This window comes from Rhyacophila brunnea, unplaced genomic scaffold (assembly GCF_057557595.1).
Source record: "Rhyacophila brunnea isolate RB1 unplaced genomic scaffold, BYU_Rbru_1.0 scaffold_10, whole genome shotgun sequence".
Classification (NCBI taxonomy): Eukaryota; Metazoa; Arthropoda; class Insecta; order Trichoptera; family Rhyacophilidae; genus Rhyacophila; species Rhyacophila brunnea.
In genome coordinates this window covers 29,968,468-29,987,446 of record NW_028232752.1, presented here as the reverse complement: position 1 = coordinate 29,987,446, position 18,979 = coordinate 29,968,468, and the positions used below count along the sequence as shown (strand labels likewise).

Sequence of the window (18,979 nt, the reverse complement as noted above, 5' to 3'; positions counted from 1 at the left end):
TAAATGCAAAAATAGGCCAACCCAGACAAGACGAATACTTAGCTATGAAATCAAACGGGTATGGAGAAAGAAATCAGAGAGGCCAGAGATTAACACTTTGGAGGAGGCCTTCACCCGAAGAGGGGTTCTTACAAACCAAACAAACTAATTACATACCATTGTTCAATTTATAAACATTATCTAATAGTATTATATACAAAAATAAAAAAAATCCTTATATATATTAGGTATATGTATTATACAAAAATATAAAAAAAATAATATTAATTAATATTATGGCAACTAGAAAATAAGTAGATAATACAACCATAGATAGATATATATACATAATAGATATATTCATAGGTTATATATATATTCATTAGATATAGTCATTTAACTGTCATTTACTTTTGTTTGTAAGAAATAAAAAGGCTTTTTTTTATACATTATTTATTTATTTATGTTCCTAATGTGGCTCTTCATCCAAAAAATTTGCCCAGGCCTGATTTAGAATATTTTATTGTATTGTGGTGACAGATCTACCATTGATCACAAACATTATAATAAACACTAACTATTCGGCATCCCTCCATATGGGAGAAAATGTGGTGGGGTGTGGGTACTTGCTATTTGGTAGTGAAAAATAAAGTTAGTATGATTTTTACTTAAAAGTAGAATATTATGTATTATACCACCATTAATAGTTGATTTGTAAATAGGTTTAAAAATGAGTTTTCTCGCCCAAACGTCTCGCTCCACGAATAGTCTGCCCCGATTACCGCCGATCGTGAAACACAATGAAATCGTGATCGTGATCGTGAAACACAAACACACAGCCCAATTGTCACTGATCTTCGTTTAGATCGTGAACGAAAAATAGGAATTATTCTATTTTGGCCTCAACTCTAGTGAACGATCCAAAGTGACATTTCATGATCGGGAGCAATCGGCGGGACGACACCAGTGCAATTTGGCCTTTAAGTGCGCAATTATGACAATATCAACAGAAAATTTAATCAAAATTGATAAAATGAAAAATACATTTTCCAAATGCTGAGGGCACCCAAGCCGATCCGCCGAACTTAATACTACAACCACATGCCTGCAGGTAGTCCAAACACATCGGTGTATTTGTCTGCGTTGCTATATTGCAGTTGATTTTCATTAAAACAACTCTACTCGATATGTTACTTTGCTAGTAGTATCAAGCTTGTGGCTTGATGATTTTTCTTTTCCTGGCAATGTTACTGCTGTGGGGCTGTTGAAAGCTGGTGTAGGTATGTGATACGATGCTTTGCTGACTTCTGGCTATGTCGCTGGTTTTGTGTCCTAGGCAGCTGAATTAGGCATGTACTATTTCTCCTAACATGTCATGTTCGGTCTTCTTCAGCAGCTCTAGAAAACCGTTGTTTTTAGGTGCTGGTGAATTTATAACGTTTCTTTATTGAGATAAAAAAGTATTTTCTTTTTAACACATATTATTTATTTACATAATTTAGGTAATTGCATACTTGGTAAAACTCTACACCACTTTATATCAAACTTTAATAAATTAAAAAAGAAGATGAAACAACATGGGATGAATTTTTATACCTCAGAGCCAATGTGTCGTATGTTTAATTTTTCGGGAAAATGACGAAAGTACAATATTTGTACCCAGTATCATATCTTTCAGAGTCAATTCGTATTTTCAGTCTTACACGGACATACGATACATGAGTTTTTGTGTACAGTATACAAAGTGCAAAATACTCAATAAAACTGTGACAAAATATTTTTTTTTCCCGACCATGTCCGATCCTAATAGGATCATATTATGGGCCTCCACAGAGTAGAGGTTTGTATTAACAGATTTTGTTTTTTACGAGAAATGGATGTCAGCCACTTGCTCAACCTATTAGGTCCATACCCTGACTCACACACAAATTGAAAAACAATATGTGTACTTGCCAGACCCAGAATGGAATATTTTAAATTATTGAAAAACCTATAAAAGTGTCTCGAATTTATCTCAAACGAATTCGGCCGGTAGAAAATTTGGTCCGGATGAGTTAAAAAAGAAATAAATATACCTATGGAGGATTCTCGAGTATCTCGATAAATCGAAAAGTAACCAATCTAAAATTAATGAGAGAAAAAAATCTCAAGAAACGAAAGAAGTCCAAAAATCACCAGCTCTATTTACGATCATTTTGTGTCCAGATTTAAAATGTTTTATTGTTTTCATAGTTATACAATTTGATTTTTTTTCTAACTTCAAACGAATCGTTTATTTCTATACAGTATCTTTAAAACAACATAGAATTTACAATCGCATATTTTAAACTTTGAAGTCAATTTACTGAAGTTTGTTGCCGATCCTCGATCGATCATCAGTTCTGCAATTATTTTAGACATATATACATTATTTAGACAATATTATATTTAGACAAATAAGTTTAAGTGTAGAAGATTGTAAAATTGAAAATGCTTATTATTTTCTATTTAAAATATTGTTAGTTCAAGATGGTGGCACCCATCCTCCAAATGCTTTTTCCAGTTCCTTGCAAACAGCGATGGTCAAGTGATCCTGACCATGACCAGCGACGACTTGGATCCCAACTGGCATACCTTGACGTGTCAATCCCAGCGTACAATGAGACGCTGGAAGCCCGAGACCGTTGAAGAGCGCTACGTAACTAATGTTCAACATGTTCCTGTAATAGTCACAGTGATACGTGGCGGTTCTTGGCGCGGTTGGATAAAAAAATATCCCATCATCTTGAAGTAAATTCTGAAATAATATTGAAATATACTTTTATATAGTTTTAAGAAACAATTGTACACACCATTGTGATCTGAGATGTTTGGGACGATGGATGTGGTTGTGGATGATATAAAAGACAAATTCGCTTCGAAAGTATAGCTTGAAAGAATTGTGCTACCTACCTATTCACAATGTGAAAATTACCCTAAAGCCAGAATTAATATCTGAGACATAGAGTTGAAACTACGCATTCGTCAAGCATACGCCAGCATTTCTTACAGAGTGAAACAGGCACAAAAGGATATTCGTCTATCTATATTATGTCATCAAAAATTTTCTTTTCAATTCCTAGATATGCCGAATAATATCTAGAAAATGGCCATGCATACATACGAGCTTCATCTTTATATTATGGTCAATAGAACTAGATTTTTTTCATGAAAATGCAATATTGTTTTACTCAAAACGGTAACTATTGTATTTTTGCCCTTATGACTAAATCTCCGATATTATATTAAATATTTTTGACACAAATTCAGGACATGTGACGGTGACCGGAAACAGAAATTTAATTATCGCCATTGTGCCTTCAAAACCAGCTATCTATTAGTATACTTTTCATATTATGATAAGATTGATATGAATAAAGAAGGTCGTGTGTCTGCATATTTTATTTGGCTTATATATTATTTATGAATAGAAAAAATCAAAATAACATTTGTAAAAACAAATATATCTACCTACCAAGATATTCAATTATCGATTACAATTAAAGAATTATTGATTTAACTAAATATTGCAATGCACTAGGATGCTGTTGTTAAGATACTTGGTGTTTTTGCTTCTTCTGTTAAAAAAAATCAAAAAGCACATGTACCAAAGTATATCATATATTAGATAATTATTCCAATTGAAAATCTATTTTTTCATTCTTCAAAAACTCTGTATTAAGATATTTAAACTGTGGATAACGTTAAATGCATAGTTTTCTATCAATTATGTGACATCAAGAAAACGAGTTGAATATAAACTTGTAGTTATTTATCTCTGTCATGTAATATCTGTAGAATGGATCATCAATTACTTTTAAGAGAGAATCTATTTGCGTCTAGTTCTAATTGGATTGATAAACTGTATATTATAATCATGCCAGGGTATAATTATTATTAAAAGTACGAATTGCTTACTAGAAAAACTAAAAAAAAAATTGTTACTGAGGGGAAAATTTTCAATTAGCTACTCAAAAAATACATTTTTAAGTTCGCACAAAAGAATCTTTACACATTATTAATAATAATAATAATAATGACAAAAAATAAACTATCAATCTATGCCGCAGAAAACTTGCTTATTTTACCTTGAACTCTTTTTGAATTTTCACATTCATTTCAGCAGCTTTCTTGTAATCGCTTTCAGGAAAATATCGGCTCACTTTTTTAATGATCCCATACATAATAGAGGATAGTGGAGAATTCGAGCACCCGAATATTTTCTTGAAGATTTCAGGCCACACCGACCGCATTTCTTTGACATTTTTAGGATTTGAAAAAATTGAAACAATTCCTTCAAGTCCTAATATATAAAAAAGTTGTGTTTCAAATCCGTATTGCATGTACTTCATATTAACCTAAAAATAAGATAAATACGATTGTTATTATCAACATGTAAGATAAACCACTGTTTTTACCGTGTAATTTAGCCAACAAAATTTATAGATATTAAATATACATAACCTGAAAACCTCTCAGATAATATACCCACCAGAAAAAAATATATTTGAAAAAATACGAAACTCGACGGGATTTGAACCCGTATAAACATTGATGTCGCGCCAATTCGCTCATTAACTGATTATGCTACGAGCCTCCTATCTAATGATGACAATTTAAACTGGTAGGTCATACATGAAATGCTCATCAAATTACGTTATTATTGACTATAGATTTTTGTATATTAAATCAAGGAACACCAATTGCCTTAATAATTGAGGTCCACGTCTCGCCAAATATTTTTAGTTATAACGTCTAAGTACTTGAACTTGCTAACAATTTTTGATAAACCATTTCTTTTGTTCAATTTTGATTTTGAGAATGTTACCTACATTATAATTTAAAAAGTTGTCAACTTCGTTTTTAGCATTGTTAGTTTGTATAAATTTGAAAGTTATAATAAACAACCTATTAAATTTAAAAAATATCATTTCGCTTGAAAATTATTCGAAAAAATATCACTTTCCTCAATCATTGTTAATTCCATCCCCAAGTTTTAAGCAGAAGACGCTAACTGCACACTAACCTAATGACAAAAAAATATGTCATTTGTAATGAAACCTAATATTTTCATCACTATGTACATGTATGACATTCAAACAGTTAGTTAAAAATTATGTCAACTCCAAAGATGTTAAAATACCTTATTCTATAAATCTTCTAAATACTTTTATGATTTTGAAGCAAAAAAGAAGATTCATGGTCCACAACTGAGAGTCTACACAGAGATTATAAATATATTTTTTTGTCGTAAATATTTCACTATATAATGTTAACAAAAATTTTACTAATGGTTTTATAAATGTATTTAAAAATTAATAAATCTTAAAAATCTTAACACCACTGCACATGGATGTACTGAAATAACTGACTATATTCTAAAACATTAGATCGAGAGGTTTAAAAGAATACTATGTTATGTTATGTAAAAATACTTTATGCAGTCATCACATGTTTAAAATAAATATAAAGGATAGTAAGGCTTCAAAATTATATAAATAGATTATCTACAACGTTTAAGGAATGTCCAGGCTTATGCTCTGAAAATATCATAAAATCTTAATTTTGACCTACGTGGCACATGTGGGCCGTTATCATCTTTTGAAACTATAAGATGCAACGTTCTCGCCTTGTAATATTACTAATATAACTTAATATTCTTTAATTCTTACCTTCTTTACTGTAATGTGGTAAGTATTATCGAAATAATTAATAACTTTTTTAAATGCGTCTTTAATGTCTGCATTTATTTCGTCAGCTGCCCCAAAATTATCTCCTTCCATGTAGTAAAACTTTAATTCACGTACAGAAACCTGCAATAATAAGAAAATTCAATAGCATTACGTAAAAGAATTTGTTAATCCTTATACTCCTACCATGCAATGCTTAACAATTTGTATTTATTAATCGAATCCGTTGATCAAACATACGAATGCCACATGTTAATACAAGGACCAATAATTACCTAGTAGTCTACGGTCAAAATACTTGTACAAATAACTATTTTTTGTGTGATAATCATAAATCTTTCGTAAAATGGGAAAATGTTTTAATTTTTATTTATCTTGTCAGAATGTTGCACGAGGAATTCTGTGTAATACGCGTATTTATAATCATATCATATTTTATTGACCGTGTTGCCATGCAGATGTATATTATATAAACGTACCTAATGCGATTTTTTAACTAGAGTAAAGAAAAAAGCTTTTAAGTTATACTTCTTTTGGCGCGTTTGGGAAATCAAATCAGATTGTATTTTTGGCGTGTGACATGTAACACATAATTTATGTTTTCACACGAAAAAAAACGCACTCGATTGGATTCGAACCACCGATTGTTCGGTTATCAGCCGAACGCACTACCTTTACGCACAATATGATACTTCAATCGTGACGATTATACAGTATAATATTATAGTTTATAATTGTTCCGTTGCCTAGGTAGAGAATTTATTACTGTCGGCCATTTGCAATTCCTTACGTTAACAAACGATTAAACGTCAGAGTGACTTTAAAATAAAAACAACGAGAAATCATTATATAATTTAGTAATATAAGTTAAAGTGTATAGAAATAAACCAACGGCGTTCCAATAAGTGGTCATTTTTCTTTAGTGTGTATTTTAACAAGATAATCAAGAGCTAGTCAAAGAATCTAGTTTATCACAAGTTTTGTTTTTGTTTTGTTACGCTAAAGAAGTATAACTTCTAACGCGCGTACATAAGTACACACACCGATTTTTTCAAGAGAGAACCTAACTTCGCATATATTGTAAGCCATTGTTGGCATCTAGAAGTGGAAATCACGTCCAATAATTTATCCCATCAACAAAATGGTGGCCATGTTTCCCAAATTACTCCCCTAATTTTTTTTTCTATTTTAATAATATAAGTATGCAAATTAGGTGTCAGATTATATATATTTAATGGTACTGATTTTTTTAAACGGTCTAAAATCCATAGGCATGGCCCTCACATGCCGAAGCGGGCCCCCAGGCCAGGATCTTTCACGGGCCTTTTATCGCCAAGGTTAAGGACAGTGTGATGCTCTACAATAGCTTTTCCCAAATTTTACACGTGGATTATCATGTAAGTATATCAATTATCACACCACATTAAATTGTATCGCACAATGACATATTTTAAAATTATTGTAATATTAATATAGTCTGCCCTGCCCTGCTGGCGATTTTTTTTAAAACTATTAGAGCAAATTTGTGATTTGTTTTTATCTCACTCTGCCGGTTCGACTCGCTACGCCGGGCCCCTCCTATGCGCGGGCCCCAAGGCTAAAGATGGAGTCTCTCTACCCACAAGATACGTCACTGCAAGTAAACTTTGGGACAACCTTTGTGGGACATGGTGTATGTCAAGTTTGGTTTTATCATTAAAAAGCGCAGTTTTATTCTAAAATAGATTCGTTGCTTGAGAAGTCAAACTATATGTACCTATATAAACAAGCCTTCAATATTAAGATTTTATGGATAAAATAATTTGTTAGAAAACTTTTTTTTCTATGGTGATGTGACCCATAAGTTATAAATGATACTGATACGTCATAATAATATTAATAGTATTTTTATTTCATTTTAAATTATCTCACCGGATGTTTAAAATCAATTGTCGGGCCATTTGGATCCTTTAAAACCTCCATCATCAGAGTCAGATCTTCGGCGTACCTCACGATTGGTCCAAAGGCGAAGACATCCTTCCACTTCTTATCGTCACAATGCGGTACGTGCCCAATTACGGAGATGACTCTTGATGTCGGTTTGTGGGAGAACAATCCACAATACAACGCTGGGATCCGTACAGATCCTGCAATGTCTGAACCCACTCCAATTATAGATGCACCCGATGATATAAGTGCAGCCTGAAATGAAAAATCGTCCAGGACTGAGTAAAATTTTTGCGTAGGTATATAATTCTTATTTTACGACGGTTATGATAAAATTACACGAACAGTAGTTACGACTGTTATTAGTCGTACGATGTGTATCCATTCCATTTACGTTTAGTTCAATTAATAATTATTGTTTGTGCCGTATCTAAGCAGTTGGTGGCGTCTACATACCGATATTTATTGCGACATTGAGATACACTTTTGTATCTAATTTATTTAGTATCACTCAATGCACAAAAATATTATATTATTTATGTTAGATTCTTATAGTATTATAAAAATACATAGTATATAAATAAATTCTCAGTTTAATATCTATCTCGTTTCGTTTCCACCTTTATAAGAGATACTCGACTCAAGATAACTCGTATTTCGGCAGTAAACTAGGTTGCTACATATTGTCATTACGATCTATTACCAGCAGTTTTGTCTTGGGTGTGTTTATTTACCATAGTCATATCTTCAGTTGTTTTGCATCGAGCAATCTGTCGTCGATGTATCTCAAATTGGAGAGCTTTTAACCTCCAACAGCGATATCTTTTCCTAATTCCCAATTTGTTAACCATGTAGATTGAAGATATCGTGGAATAGAATATATATTACTGCCCAACTCGCTTTTCACTTCCATTGCCCAGTTTGTCGGAAGTCATCCAACATCCTCTATCATTACACACAATAAAAAGCCTTGCGGGGTATTCAATGCAGCAAAAATCCGCTGGTAAATAAATGAAAATGTTGTCTGTGTTGGCGCACATTTAAAATTTGCCCATGCCATAAACCCAACTTGCTTTTGTAGAATTTCCAACTGGTATATTACTTTATACGGTATTGACTACCTACGGTCCTACGACAAGTAATTACAATATAGTTTTACTTACTTTGAAGAAGATAGTTTCCACACTTCATTATTTGAACCATTCTTGTGTACATGCATAAATTAAAATTCTGGCTGAGATTTATCAAGAGCAAATTACACTAGCAGATTCTTATATTCATTGATCTTTAGATTGTTATATATGTAAATATAATAATTAATTCATAGTTTTCTATCACGACTCAATCAAAAATCGATGAGAGTTGTCACCGATCGTAGATTAAATTATGCGAATAAAATAGCAATTATTCTATTTTCTCTCTGGGGAACAAGAACGAAAGAACGATTCAAAGTGACATTTAACGAACGGGCCAATTCCGCTAATTGGTGTAGCTCTTAGGTATTATTAGGTATAAAATCAAATACAAATTTCGAAAATAAAAAGCCTCATTGGTGCCTCATATTGTACCTAAATATAATATTAAATACATTTATTTCGATTTATCTACAAGAGAGTTAATGTCACTAACAGTCTGGTCCTTGTCGTTATTGACATCGATAACCAGAGTTTTAGACTGTGGCTTCTTCCCATCAAACCCATGTCCCAGGGCCATGAGCTCTTCGTTATTAGGTATAAAATCAAATACAAATTACGAAAATAAAAAGCCTCATTGGTGCCTCATATTGTACCTAAATATAATATTAAATACATTTATTTCGATTTATCTACAAGAGAGTCAATGTCACTAACAGTCTGGTCCTTGTCGTTATTGACATCGATAACCAGAGTTTTAGACTGTGGCTTCTATATCGAGACATACACTTCATCACGGTCGTTTCTGGAACTAAAACCGTTGTAATACCACCAGCATGCAAAAATTGCGTGGCGTAATACTGTAATCGCATAAAGCGGCATAACGTAGATGTCAATATATCGCACAGTACCTATACGTAAATTTGGATTTCACAAGATTGACTTTCTAGTATCATTATGGTTAATTCTTATATACCAAATACCTATAGGTATGATATCTTACCTCTCCACCTGACGATCCACCAGAGGTTTTCCTAGTATCGTACGGATTATAGGTCCGACCTGTGACATAGTTGAAAGTTTCTGTACTCATGCAAAGCTCAGGAGTATTTGTCACTGCGATTGGTATACCTCCAGCTGCTCGGAGTTGAGACACCGCCTGAGAATCGTCAGCGGCAATATCTACGACTGATTTGACTCGCCCGGCTTTGTTACTCATACCTGTAAGCGACATATTAAGAAAAAATGCTTATATTTGCTTTTTGGGTATAATATTTAAGGACTAAGCCGGCTCTCACATCAAAACTCGTCTTGTCTGCCGAACAAATCTTACGAGAACTGAGATCCAGTGTTGCTTGTGAAGTCAGCTCACATCTACCTAGCGACAGTCGCTCGTAGCCTTCAAAACGTAGAGATATTTGAATACGGTGATCGTCGAGCCGGTATAGGAATGACCAATTCATAAGTGTTTGTAAGTGACTTTGACTCTCCTACTCGGAGCCCGAGAAGGATGCAACTTGTCGATTGCAACATCCAGATGTTTTTTTTTCAAACGAAACAGTCGCGTTCGACCAATTTGCGGAGCTCCATTTGGCAACGGGTGTTTTGTTGTTTGTGTTGAATAACGATGACGTCACATCGACGTATTCGACACGTTTTAAGGCGAGACGAGTTTTGATGTGAGAGCCGGCTAAGACGTACAATGCTGTAAGGTGCCTCGTTCCCCGCGTTGTCATGGAAACTGGGTCAAAGAATAGAAAAATTATTATATCTCGATTTATTAAAGTAATTAAGCTGGCCGTGCACTAGGCAGCAACAATAAGGGGCAGCCAATTCTTGCAGCTAGTTGTAGCAGCCAGCACCCAATGTCACGAGTTCGAGCTGATTGCTGCCTCGAGATGAACATGTACATTAAAGATCTTAAAAAACACCCTAAAGCTTTTTTTACTATGTAAGAATGTCACTGCAGTCATTTAACGTGATGTTGGATACTGTTCGAATATCAATCATGGGAACTGATACTTGAATGCGAGCTTATATAAATTAATATACAATTTGTAAAATGATTAAAAACAATTTCAAAGATAAGAAATTTTGTGTTATGTACATACTCAATGTGCTCGCATTCTCGAACAGCATCCAACAGCTCGTTGAACGACTGCACTAACATTCTTGCATAGTTAAAAAAGATTCTGGGTGTTTTTAAGATCTTTAATTTAACTTTAAAATACACTTGTCTTTTTTAATGCCGCTCGAGAAGCAGGGGGTGAATCCAATAACTTTTTTTTTCTTTTTCCCCTTTTGGTTCAAGACTATTCAAGAGGTAATCAACAATAACTGCATCTTCCATCTCAAAGCAGCGATAAGCGAACTCGTGATATTGGCTGCTGGCTGCTACAGCTGGCTGCAAGATTGGCTGCCCCTTATTGTGGCTGCCTAGTGCGAGGCCAGCCTTAATGTAACAAATTGGCTCGAAGCAGTGCTCGAAATATATTTTTTTTAGGAACCGAAGCGCTCGATAAATTTCCAAAAATAATAACTTAGTTATCTAATTTTATAAAAATAAGTGTGTTCGATTTGTTGTTATATAGCCTATTAACCTCAGACGACCAAGCTATTTTTACCACGAGACGGAGCTATAGTTTTCACGGTTGCATGAACCGGAACGGCGCTCCGGTGCGCCCTGGCCCATTTTGAGCCCTGGGCCGAAGGCGCTAGCTCGATTTTTGCCTTTATAATGATAGTTGGCTGACTTTTTAATTTTATTAACAATGTTAATACGAAACACAAATGTATGCTAGTAAATACACTCAAAAACTTTTTATTTTGTCCAAATACGATCTCTTATCAAATCGGTAGGTACCTTAATCGTTAATCGTTGCGTGCTGTCGGCATGAGTCTGCTCGTGTAATTGGTATTTTATAAGATTTTTCAAATCAGGAGATATTACCTTTAACTGATATGCTCTCCTTGATGGTGACTGGTATTCCCAAAAGAGGATATTTATTCATCAATTCTTCGAGAGAGTACTGTCCTGATGCTATCAGACGGTCAGCTTCCTGGGCGTCTCGTATGGCCAGCGAAAATCTCGACTGGACGACAGCATTTAGAATAGGGTTTACTTCATCGATTCTTTTTATATATGCTCGAACTAGTTCTTCACTTTTTATCTAAAAAATATTAAACATATATAATTTAGAAAACACTTTCTGAGAAAGTATAATATTATAACCAATGGAAAAAATCTTTTTTGAAAAAAGTAAGCCACCCCGTGCCATGACTTAGTGCAAAACTGTTCTCGGAAATTATTGAAACAAATTTTAAACCCTATTATTACGATGATAAAAAAATCATCGTAATGATAGGGTTTAAAATTTTATAAAAGAAAAAAAATGTGTGAATTTAGCGTAGTTATATGCAAAGCAGCCAAGACACACAAACCTCAATCAGAGATAGAAGCACTTTTATATAAAGTGTGTTTATTTAAATCCACAAAGCCTCTGTATACTGTTTATACCTTTTGAATGATAGATATATATATATGATTTTGTGTAACTTATAAAGAGATAAAAGCATAAAATCTATGAAATTTTGGTGTTTTAGCAGTCCAGGCTGTTTTGTGCAAAACGGTTTTTTTTAGAATGTTCATTCTTGAATGCAGCCAACTCTAATTTTTGTAAGGAAAATCCTTATTTTTGCATCTATTTTCTTAAAAAAAACCTTCTAAGTTATTCATAATATTCATAAGATTTAACTGCCTGGCACTAATTTTTATATGAAAAATCTGTATATTATATTATATATATAATATATATAATAAAATGAAAAACATATAGTGTAATTGAGAAAATAATGTTTATTTATTGAATGTAGAAAAACACACCTTACAGTCAGGATTTCAATAATTAGGTAAGTACATAATATTATCATGTGTCTGCTTTTTGCAGAACGAATATGGCATATTTTTAGAACGCATTTATATGACATTTTTGTATGACAGCAGCTTGGTTGCTTTATGCAAAACGAAAATGTCATATTCTGCGATTTGCAAAATCTTTAAAACGCATTTATATGAGATTTTTGTATGAAAGCAGCTTGGCTGATTTGTGCAGAACGTAAAACAAACATGTGAGATTATGGAAATCACAATAACTCATTTTTTTCAAAATTGTGGCTTGGCTGCTTTGTGTATAACTACGCTCAATTATAACTTCCTCTTATAATCTTAAAATGTTTAAAGTCAACGTAATTTCGTCGTATACCTGTCCTATTCGGTGTATTTTTTTTTCTAAATCTGTATTCTTCTGATATAAAAATAATCAAAATAAAAATTAGAAATGTTTGAGAAATTATTTCTCTAATCAAGTAATCCTGGCCAAAATAAAATATATCAAGCTATATTATTTTTATATCATATACACATGTTCAAGAAATAAAAATGACTAAAATTCGTATAGCATGATCTCTTGCCATCGCAATTTGGACAAAATTATGCCTGTGAGACTTGGACGACAAAACAAGCGAGCGGCAGAAGCCAAAAGGTTTTGAAAGATGGTGCTCGATAGCTGAGAGTCTCGTGGATGGCCAAACGTATTAATTACTCTATAATCGGAAAATCCCAGATTCAAGATAGGCTCGCCTCTGGTTGCTGTCAGTCAATAATAACCCGCAGGGAAGATGACAATTTGGAAAACTCGTAATATTTGATTCGTAATATAATTTGGAGAGGACGAAGATGACGAAACGGAAAAATGGAAGGGCCATATCAAGAGTGAAAAATCAAAATCACAATTTTCGTAGATTTTAATGTTTTTTAATCTGTCACATTCTTAAAATTATTTGATTAGAATGATTTCAGCTACGTTTTTGATGTTTTCCAAATTATGTATGTTCAATAACTAAGACCTCGAACGTTGAGTTGTTAGTGAATTTCGGTATGATACAGATTGGTTAATTATTACTCCCACTAGATACATATGTTATTAAAATACATTATTCCGATTGTGGTTTGAGGAGTATGATAATGTCTACCTGTTTCATTCTTATCATGGCAGCAAGCTCAGTGGCACTTTTTAAAAGTATTGGATTTGATATGTGAGGAATTTTCTTTTTTCTTGTCATCATGTAGAAAAGTATTGGTATTCCTATTATCATCCCGACGCACCAATTGAAAATCTTTATAAAGCGTTTTGTATAAAAATGCATCGTTCACTTTGAGTATCTGAAAAAAGGCAATGAAAGGTTGAGGGAATACCACATAAAAATATACTCTTTATTAGTCCATATACGCTTCTTAATTGGAGCGTATGGAAACCACGTGGTGCCTTCAAGAATCTCTGTCCTCTTCCCAGGTCATGCCCGTATCCTATAGCTCTGCCGTATACACATAGTGGATATAATTTAGCGACCTTCTAGAACCCCAGAATTCTGTTGGCTTAAATAACACAGGCCATGTTAAAATTCTCTTGAGTCGTCCGTAGCGCGTAACCAAGCCAGTTAACACGGATATAACTCGCAGCAATTCCATGACAAAAGTGGTTATCTACAATAATCTCATGCATTTGGAATCAAGTAAGGCGTGTTAACTATGTTACTCAATGACATTTGACAGCTTGCGGTTAACGCGGTTATGAACGGTCATGTTAAAAAATATCATACCCGACAATTGCCTGAATGTGACGTAACATGTTTTTCACTGTTTTTATTGATCTTGAAGCTAGGTTACATATTAGAATAGCACTGCAGGTCCAAAATCGCTTCTTCACTTTGAAAGTAACGAGAGGCTTTTTATATATTCGATACCTACTCTTCAACTCATAATATGAACTGGCTTCCAGTATCTGCCAGTTCTAGAAGCTCAGTATAATGAATAGTTGTATATACTTATACAGTTTCTCTGAGCCTTCGTAAGGTGGCATGACTCGCTACCGTAAAGCGCGAGTCAAATTGAGGTGCATGTCGCCTCCTATCACGCTGTCGTGGCGACAAATTTAGACTATGGTTTCGTCATTTTGCACAATATTTTGAACGATCACCATATCTGCAAATTCACAGAAGAATGACACTGATCAAGAGTGCCAACTATAATTTATTAGTAATTTGAATTATTATTAATTATTCATGCTAATTTCAATTAATTTTAACAAGTTTCTACGTGTGCGTGCGTTAAAATTACTTACGACATGACATCCATAGATAATTTATTTTGAACATAACCCAAACTGCAGACCACATTCTTATAGAAAATACATAGTGCCAACCGCTAAAAATAAAAAAACGTGATTTTGACATGACAGTCGAAAAGTGTAGGCATGTAGAAGATGATAAAAACGTTCATTGAGTCATGCAGGTGCCGATGCAGTGCGGTTCAACGTGAGGTGACCTCATTGTTCTTCTGGTGATTTCGGCAGATTTTCGATGTTCGTTTAAAGGTTCAAAATGTGCTACGGGATGGGAGCATCTGTCTAATAACGTTTTAAACACCAAAAAAAAAGGACATTACACACTTTTTCCCGTAGAGGCAGCTTACTGTGACGTCAAGTGATAGTAGGTGACGTGCACCTCCATTTGATCAGAATTTTTGGCACCACCAACAAAATAGAAGCTTCGGACAGGCGAAATTTGGTTTTATTATTTCGTTTTTGCATTGATATACGACGTGATCTTCAGACTTTTGAAAAGTGATCAATAATTTCTGGGGGACCTTATTTATTCCGCGCTAAACACACACTTGTGATTGAGGTTGTATCACTTACAACTATCATTCAAGTACCGATACTATTGGCCGTTGCTAGGGTGTGGACTCTCAAGAACTTCGAATATTTGCTATATTTAAAATCCTGAGATTAAAAATGTTGGAATCATAGAAATTTTGGATTAACATATGTATGTCATAAATAAAGTATGTTTGTAAGCCAAATAAAATGACTTCTTTATGCATTAATTGTATTATTAGATATTAAATATAAATTTTTATCTTATATATCTTGAACAGCAGGAGTCTGTAACGAGCGGCTCACACGTACATTTTTACTGTCCGTAGATGGTTGACCATACCAACTTAATATATGGGAGGTATGTTGAATTATGTAAATAATAATTTTTATATATGTAAATAAAAAATACTTTTCCATAATTAAGAGACAAAACCCCGTCGCAGGATGGATGTGATGTTTCATGATGATGATTATCGTGCGATTAGCCTATTGATTTTTTTCTAACTACAGTGAAACCCCGATTCTACGATTTTCAAGGTTTTTCTCGTTTTTCTTCTGGATTATTTCGACATCTTGAATTATTTTCAGTTTTTCAGCTAGAGTTCTAGTTTTCTCCATGGGGGCCATTTTAGTCGAGACTTATAAAACTTCGTGATATGAAATGTGAGGCAAGCATGAACGTCGACCGGCCTGTGTAAACAAAGCGACGCGACTGAAAGGTCTGTAATACTGTAATAGTCTGTAATCATAAACAATTCTACGAAAGCGAAATGAAAAATATTCAACAAAAACGGTCAATCGGGATGATATTTGTGACGGGACCATAATAATTATTTAGACGATAGATCGGGGAACGGTTAATGCGGGATTATTCAACATTATTTTTATGGGTGTTTGGCGGGACTTTCAAAAATGAACGATCCGTGCGGGAAAACGATTTATGCGAAAACGGTAGATCGGGGTTCCACTGTATATAATGCTTGTTAATATTATATTATAATTATAAAAATATACAACTGTTTTATTGTTTTTACGTATTACGTATCTTTTTTTCGTCATTTATATTGATTGTTATTAATAATCAGATCATGACTTTTTATAACTTCATACTGCTTATAATTTAATATTCTATTCTATTACCTATGTATTATAACGCATTGAGAAATATCTGTAATGCCATAATACTGTTTTCTAATGATTAAATAAATTTTTAAAAAAGTACGACAATGAACATATTTTGACGATGCAGAACAAAATTACTAGCAGACCTGTTTTCTGACGTAAAAGATTTGAGGTCAAAACCATGTTTGTTAATTTGTGGGCATTTCCATAAAAAAAACTATTATAAAAGGTTCGTTCGTAAAGTAAACTGTAGTTTAATAAGCTGTCACGCTTAGACTATAGATACTGTCACATACACATACATATAGACTGTCACGAATGTATTACAAAGGTCATTGAATAAAATTCATGGTTTAAAATAGGTTTTTTTAATTTAAAAAACATTGATTTCTTTGAAAATAAAAAATGTTCTGTCTTAAAACCCTACCTATATATGTAAATCGTATTAAGTTTTGTTACAGTTAATGCCCATGCTTGTCCAATAATGGTGTTAACATTTTTTATATAAACGAACGTCTGTATTGTTTGTCCACGATAATGTGCTAGACCAGTGTTTCCCATACTTCGACATCTGTGTACCCCTTATGACACGGAGTACCCTCGTCAAAAAAATAATGCAGACTATACAACTATACTATACTATACAACTATACTACTATACTACTATACTATACAACAATCAAAATATACTTTTTTCCCCTTTTTTAATAAGTAGGTACATAAACATAATAATATAATACAAAATCGTAATAAAATATAAATAAAAGTTATATTATAAATAACATTCATTAAAAGAAGGATGAAATTGTTTATGTTGAGATAGATCATCATAATTTGGTTATTAATTTTAATCTGAAACGCGGTTCCACATCCAAACGCCCGTTCGTTTTTTTTTGACTTATTGTCTACAAATGCTGAAAAAGCAACTTCACATAATATTATATATGACGTTGGAAAAGGCAAGATGTCTTTCAGGACTTTCTCTGTAAAAAACTGGATACACAATATGTTGCATTTGCAACCAGAATAAGTTCACTCATTATATTTATTTTTCAAGAATCCGTCTGTAGCTAATTCCACAATAATTATTGCTCTTCTTCCGCATGCGATAAACCTTCTATCAAGGATGTTGTATTGATGTCGTGTTAATGCTTGTTGCACCAGGCGCAGCCAAGGCCCGATGCAGGGGGTACCCCCACCAAACTCTTCCCGTACCCTCTATGGGGTATGCGTACCACACTTTGGGAAACACTGTACTAGACTATTTATTTTACCTAATCATTATGATATGCTAGAGAAAAAATTGCCAATGGGCCGCAGTAACCGTCACGAGGAACCGTAAGTTAGATACCACTGATTTAAATAAGTTATTTCTTCATTAAAATAACACTTCACAGACTATCTTTACAAGATATATTAAAATATATATATAAGATGGTTGCGACAGTGTTTTACGAATTTTAAATCTTTTTTTAGTATTATATTATATGGGTTTTAAATGTTAGGTTACGTAAAATATAATATACATGGATTGTTAAAATGTTGTGCAAAAAAAATCTAACTTTCTTAACACCAAAATTTTATATTACACATATTCACACTTTTTCTTACATTGGTTAATTGATTTCCAAATTAAAATCAGACGCGAAGTAACAGCTTTGATACATATATTTTTATTTACGTATGTACTATTAATAATTGTTACTTTCAAGATAATTATTTACTCTTATTTAAGATATTACGTATTATGGAGTTATTTTCGACTTTAGTCTGTAGATATAGACGTTTGCACTTGACTTTTGAATCTAAACTGACTACAAAAATATCAATAATAATGTACCGAGACGCCTATTGCTAAATACAGGTTTATTCGTCGAAGCCGGTTTTTTTATACGTATAGTTTTAATAGCCCCAAGATAAATTAGGCATATATCATATTATTATGTGTAGAGCACAGGCGTACCAATTTATCAACCTACTTCACCATTTCACTGTCCAGTCTCGGAGCATACGGCCAGCGGCACGTTCACGCATCGGAAGAAATCGGGAGCAACAGTTGTTTGCAAAGGTGCAGAACCTAGGGGCGGTAGGTTATATGACAGTATGGTGAAGCAGGCAAGTATGGTGAAAAAGTATGGTGAGGTAGGCTAATAATCAATTTGTGGCAAAATTTCCACGTTAACATTATATTATATAGTAAATCCTCCGTGATGCCCTGCATTTTTTTTTATCGCGTCGCTATTTCTCGTAAGTTGTCGGCTATTGTTGACCTGCCTCATTCAGTTGTATAAGAAAGCCGATTCCTTGCTCCTCTTTTTATTTAATACCGCTATGTGCAGAACTAATCTGTCACTGGTGATGGCAATTAGGAGGTCAATGACTATATTTAGGGATT

The 18,979-nt window shown here is 33.4% G+C and overlaps 1 protein-coding gene across 1 annotated transcript; it reads right to left on the bottom strand.

Annotated features, from left to right (window-relative positions):
- Positions 1–442: 442 nt before the first annotated feature.
- Positions 443–18,396, bottom strand: LOC147079078 (fatty-acid amide hydrolase 2-B-like). The gene is made up of 8 exons (XM_085953154.1): positions 18,196–18,396; positions 13,778–13,967; positions 11,697–11,916; positions 9,750–9,967; positions 7,599–7,868; positions 5,670–5,810; positions 4,086–4,355; positions 443–2,755 (listed from the first exon to the last, which is right to left on the bottom strand). Exons 2-8 carry the CDS (start codon positions 13,949–13,951, stop codon positions 2,483–2,485), a joined length of 1,566 nt encoding a protein of 521 aa, XP_085809280.1. The 5' UTR covers positions 13,952–13,967; positions 18,196–18,396; the 3' UTR covers positions 443–2,482.
- Positions 18,397–18,979: the final 583 nt, after the last annotated feature.

Bases quoted from the DNA above. Each gene is read 5' to 3' on its own strand.
- LOC147079078 (XM_085953154.1), bottom strand. From the start codon at position 13,951: ATGCATTTTTATACAAAACGCTTTATAAAGATTTTCAATTGGTGCGTC. The intron at 9,968-11,696 runs GTAATATCTCCT...TGTCGCTTACAG, and splicing joins GGAGAGCATATCAGTTAAAG to GTATGAGTAACAAAGCCGGG. The intron at 5,811-7,598 runs GTGAGATAATTT...TTATTATTGCAG, and splicing joins CAATTGATTTTAAACATCCG to GTTTCTGTACGTGAATTAAA.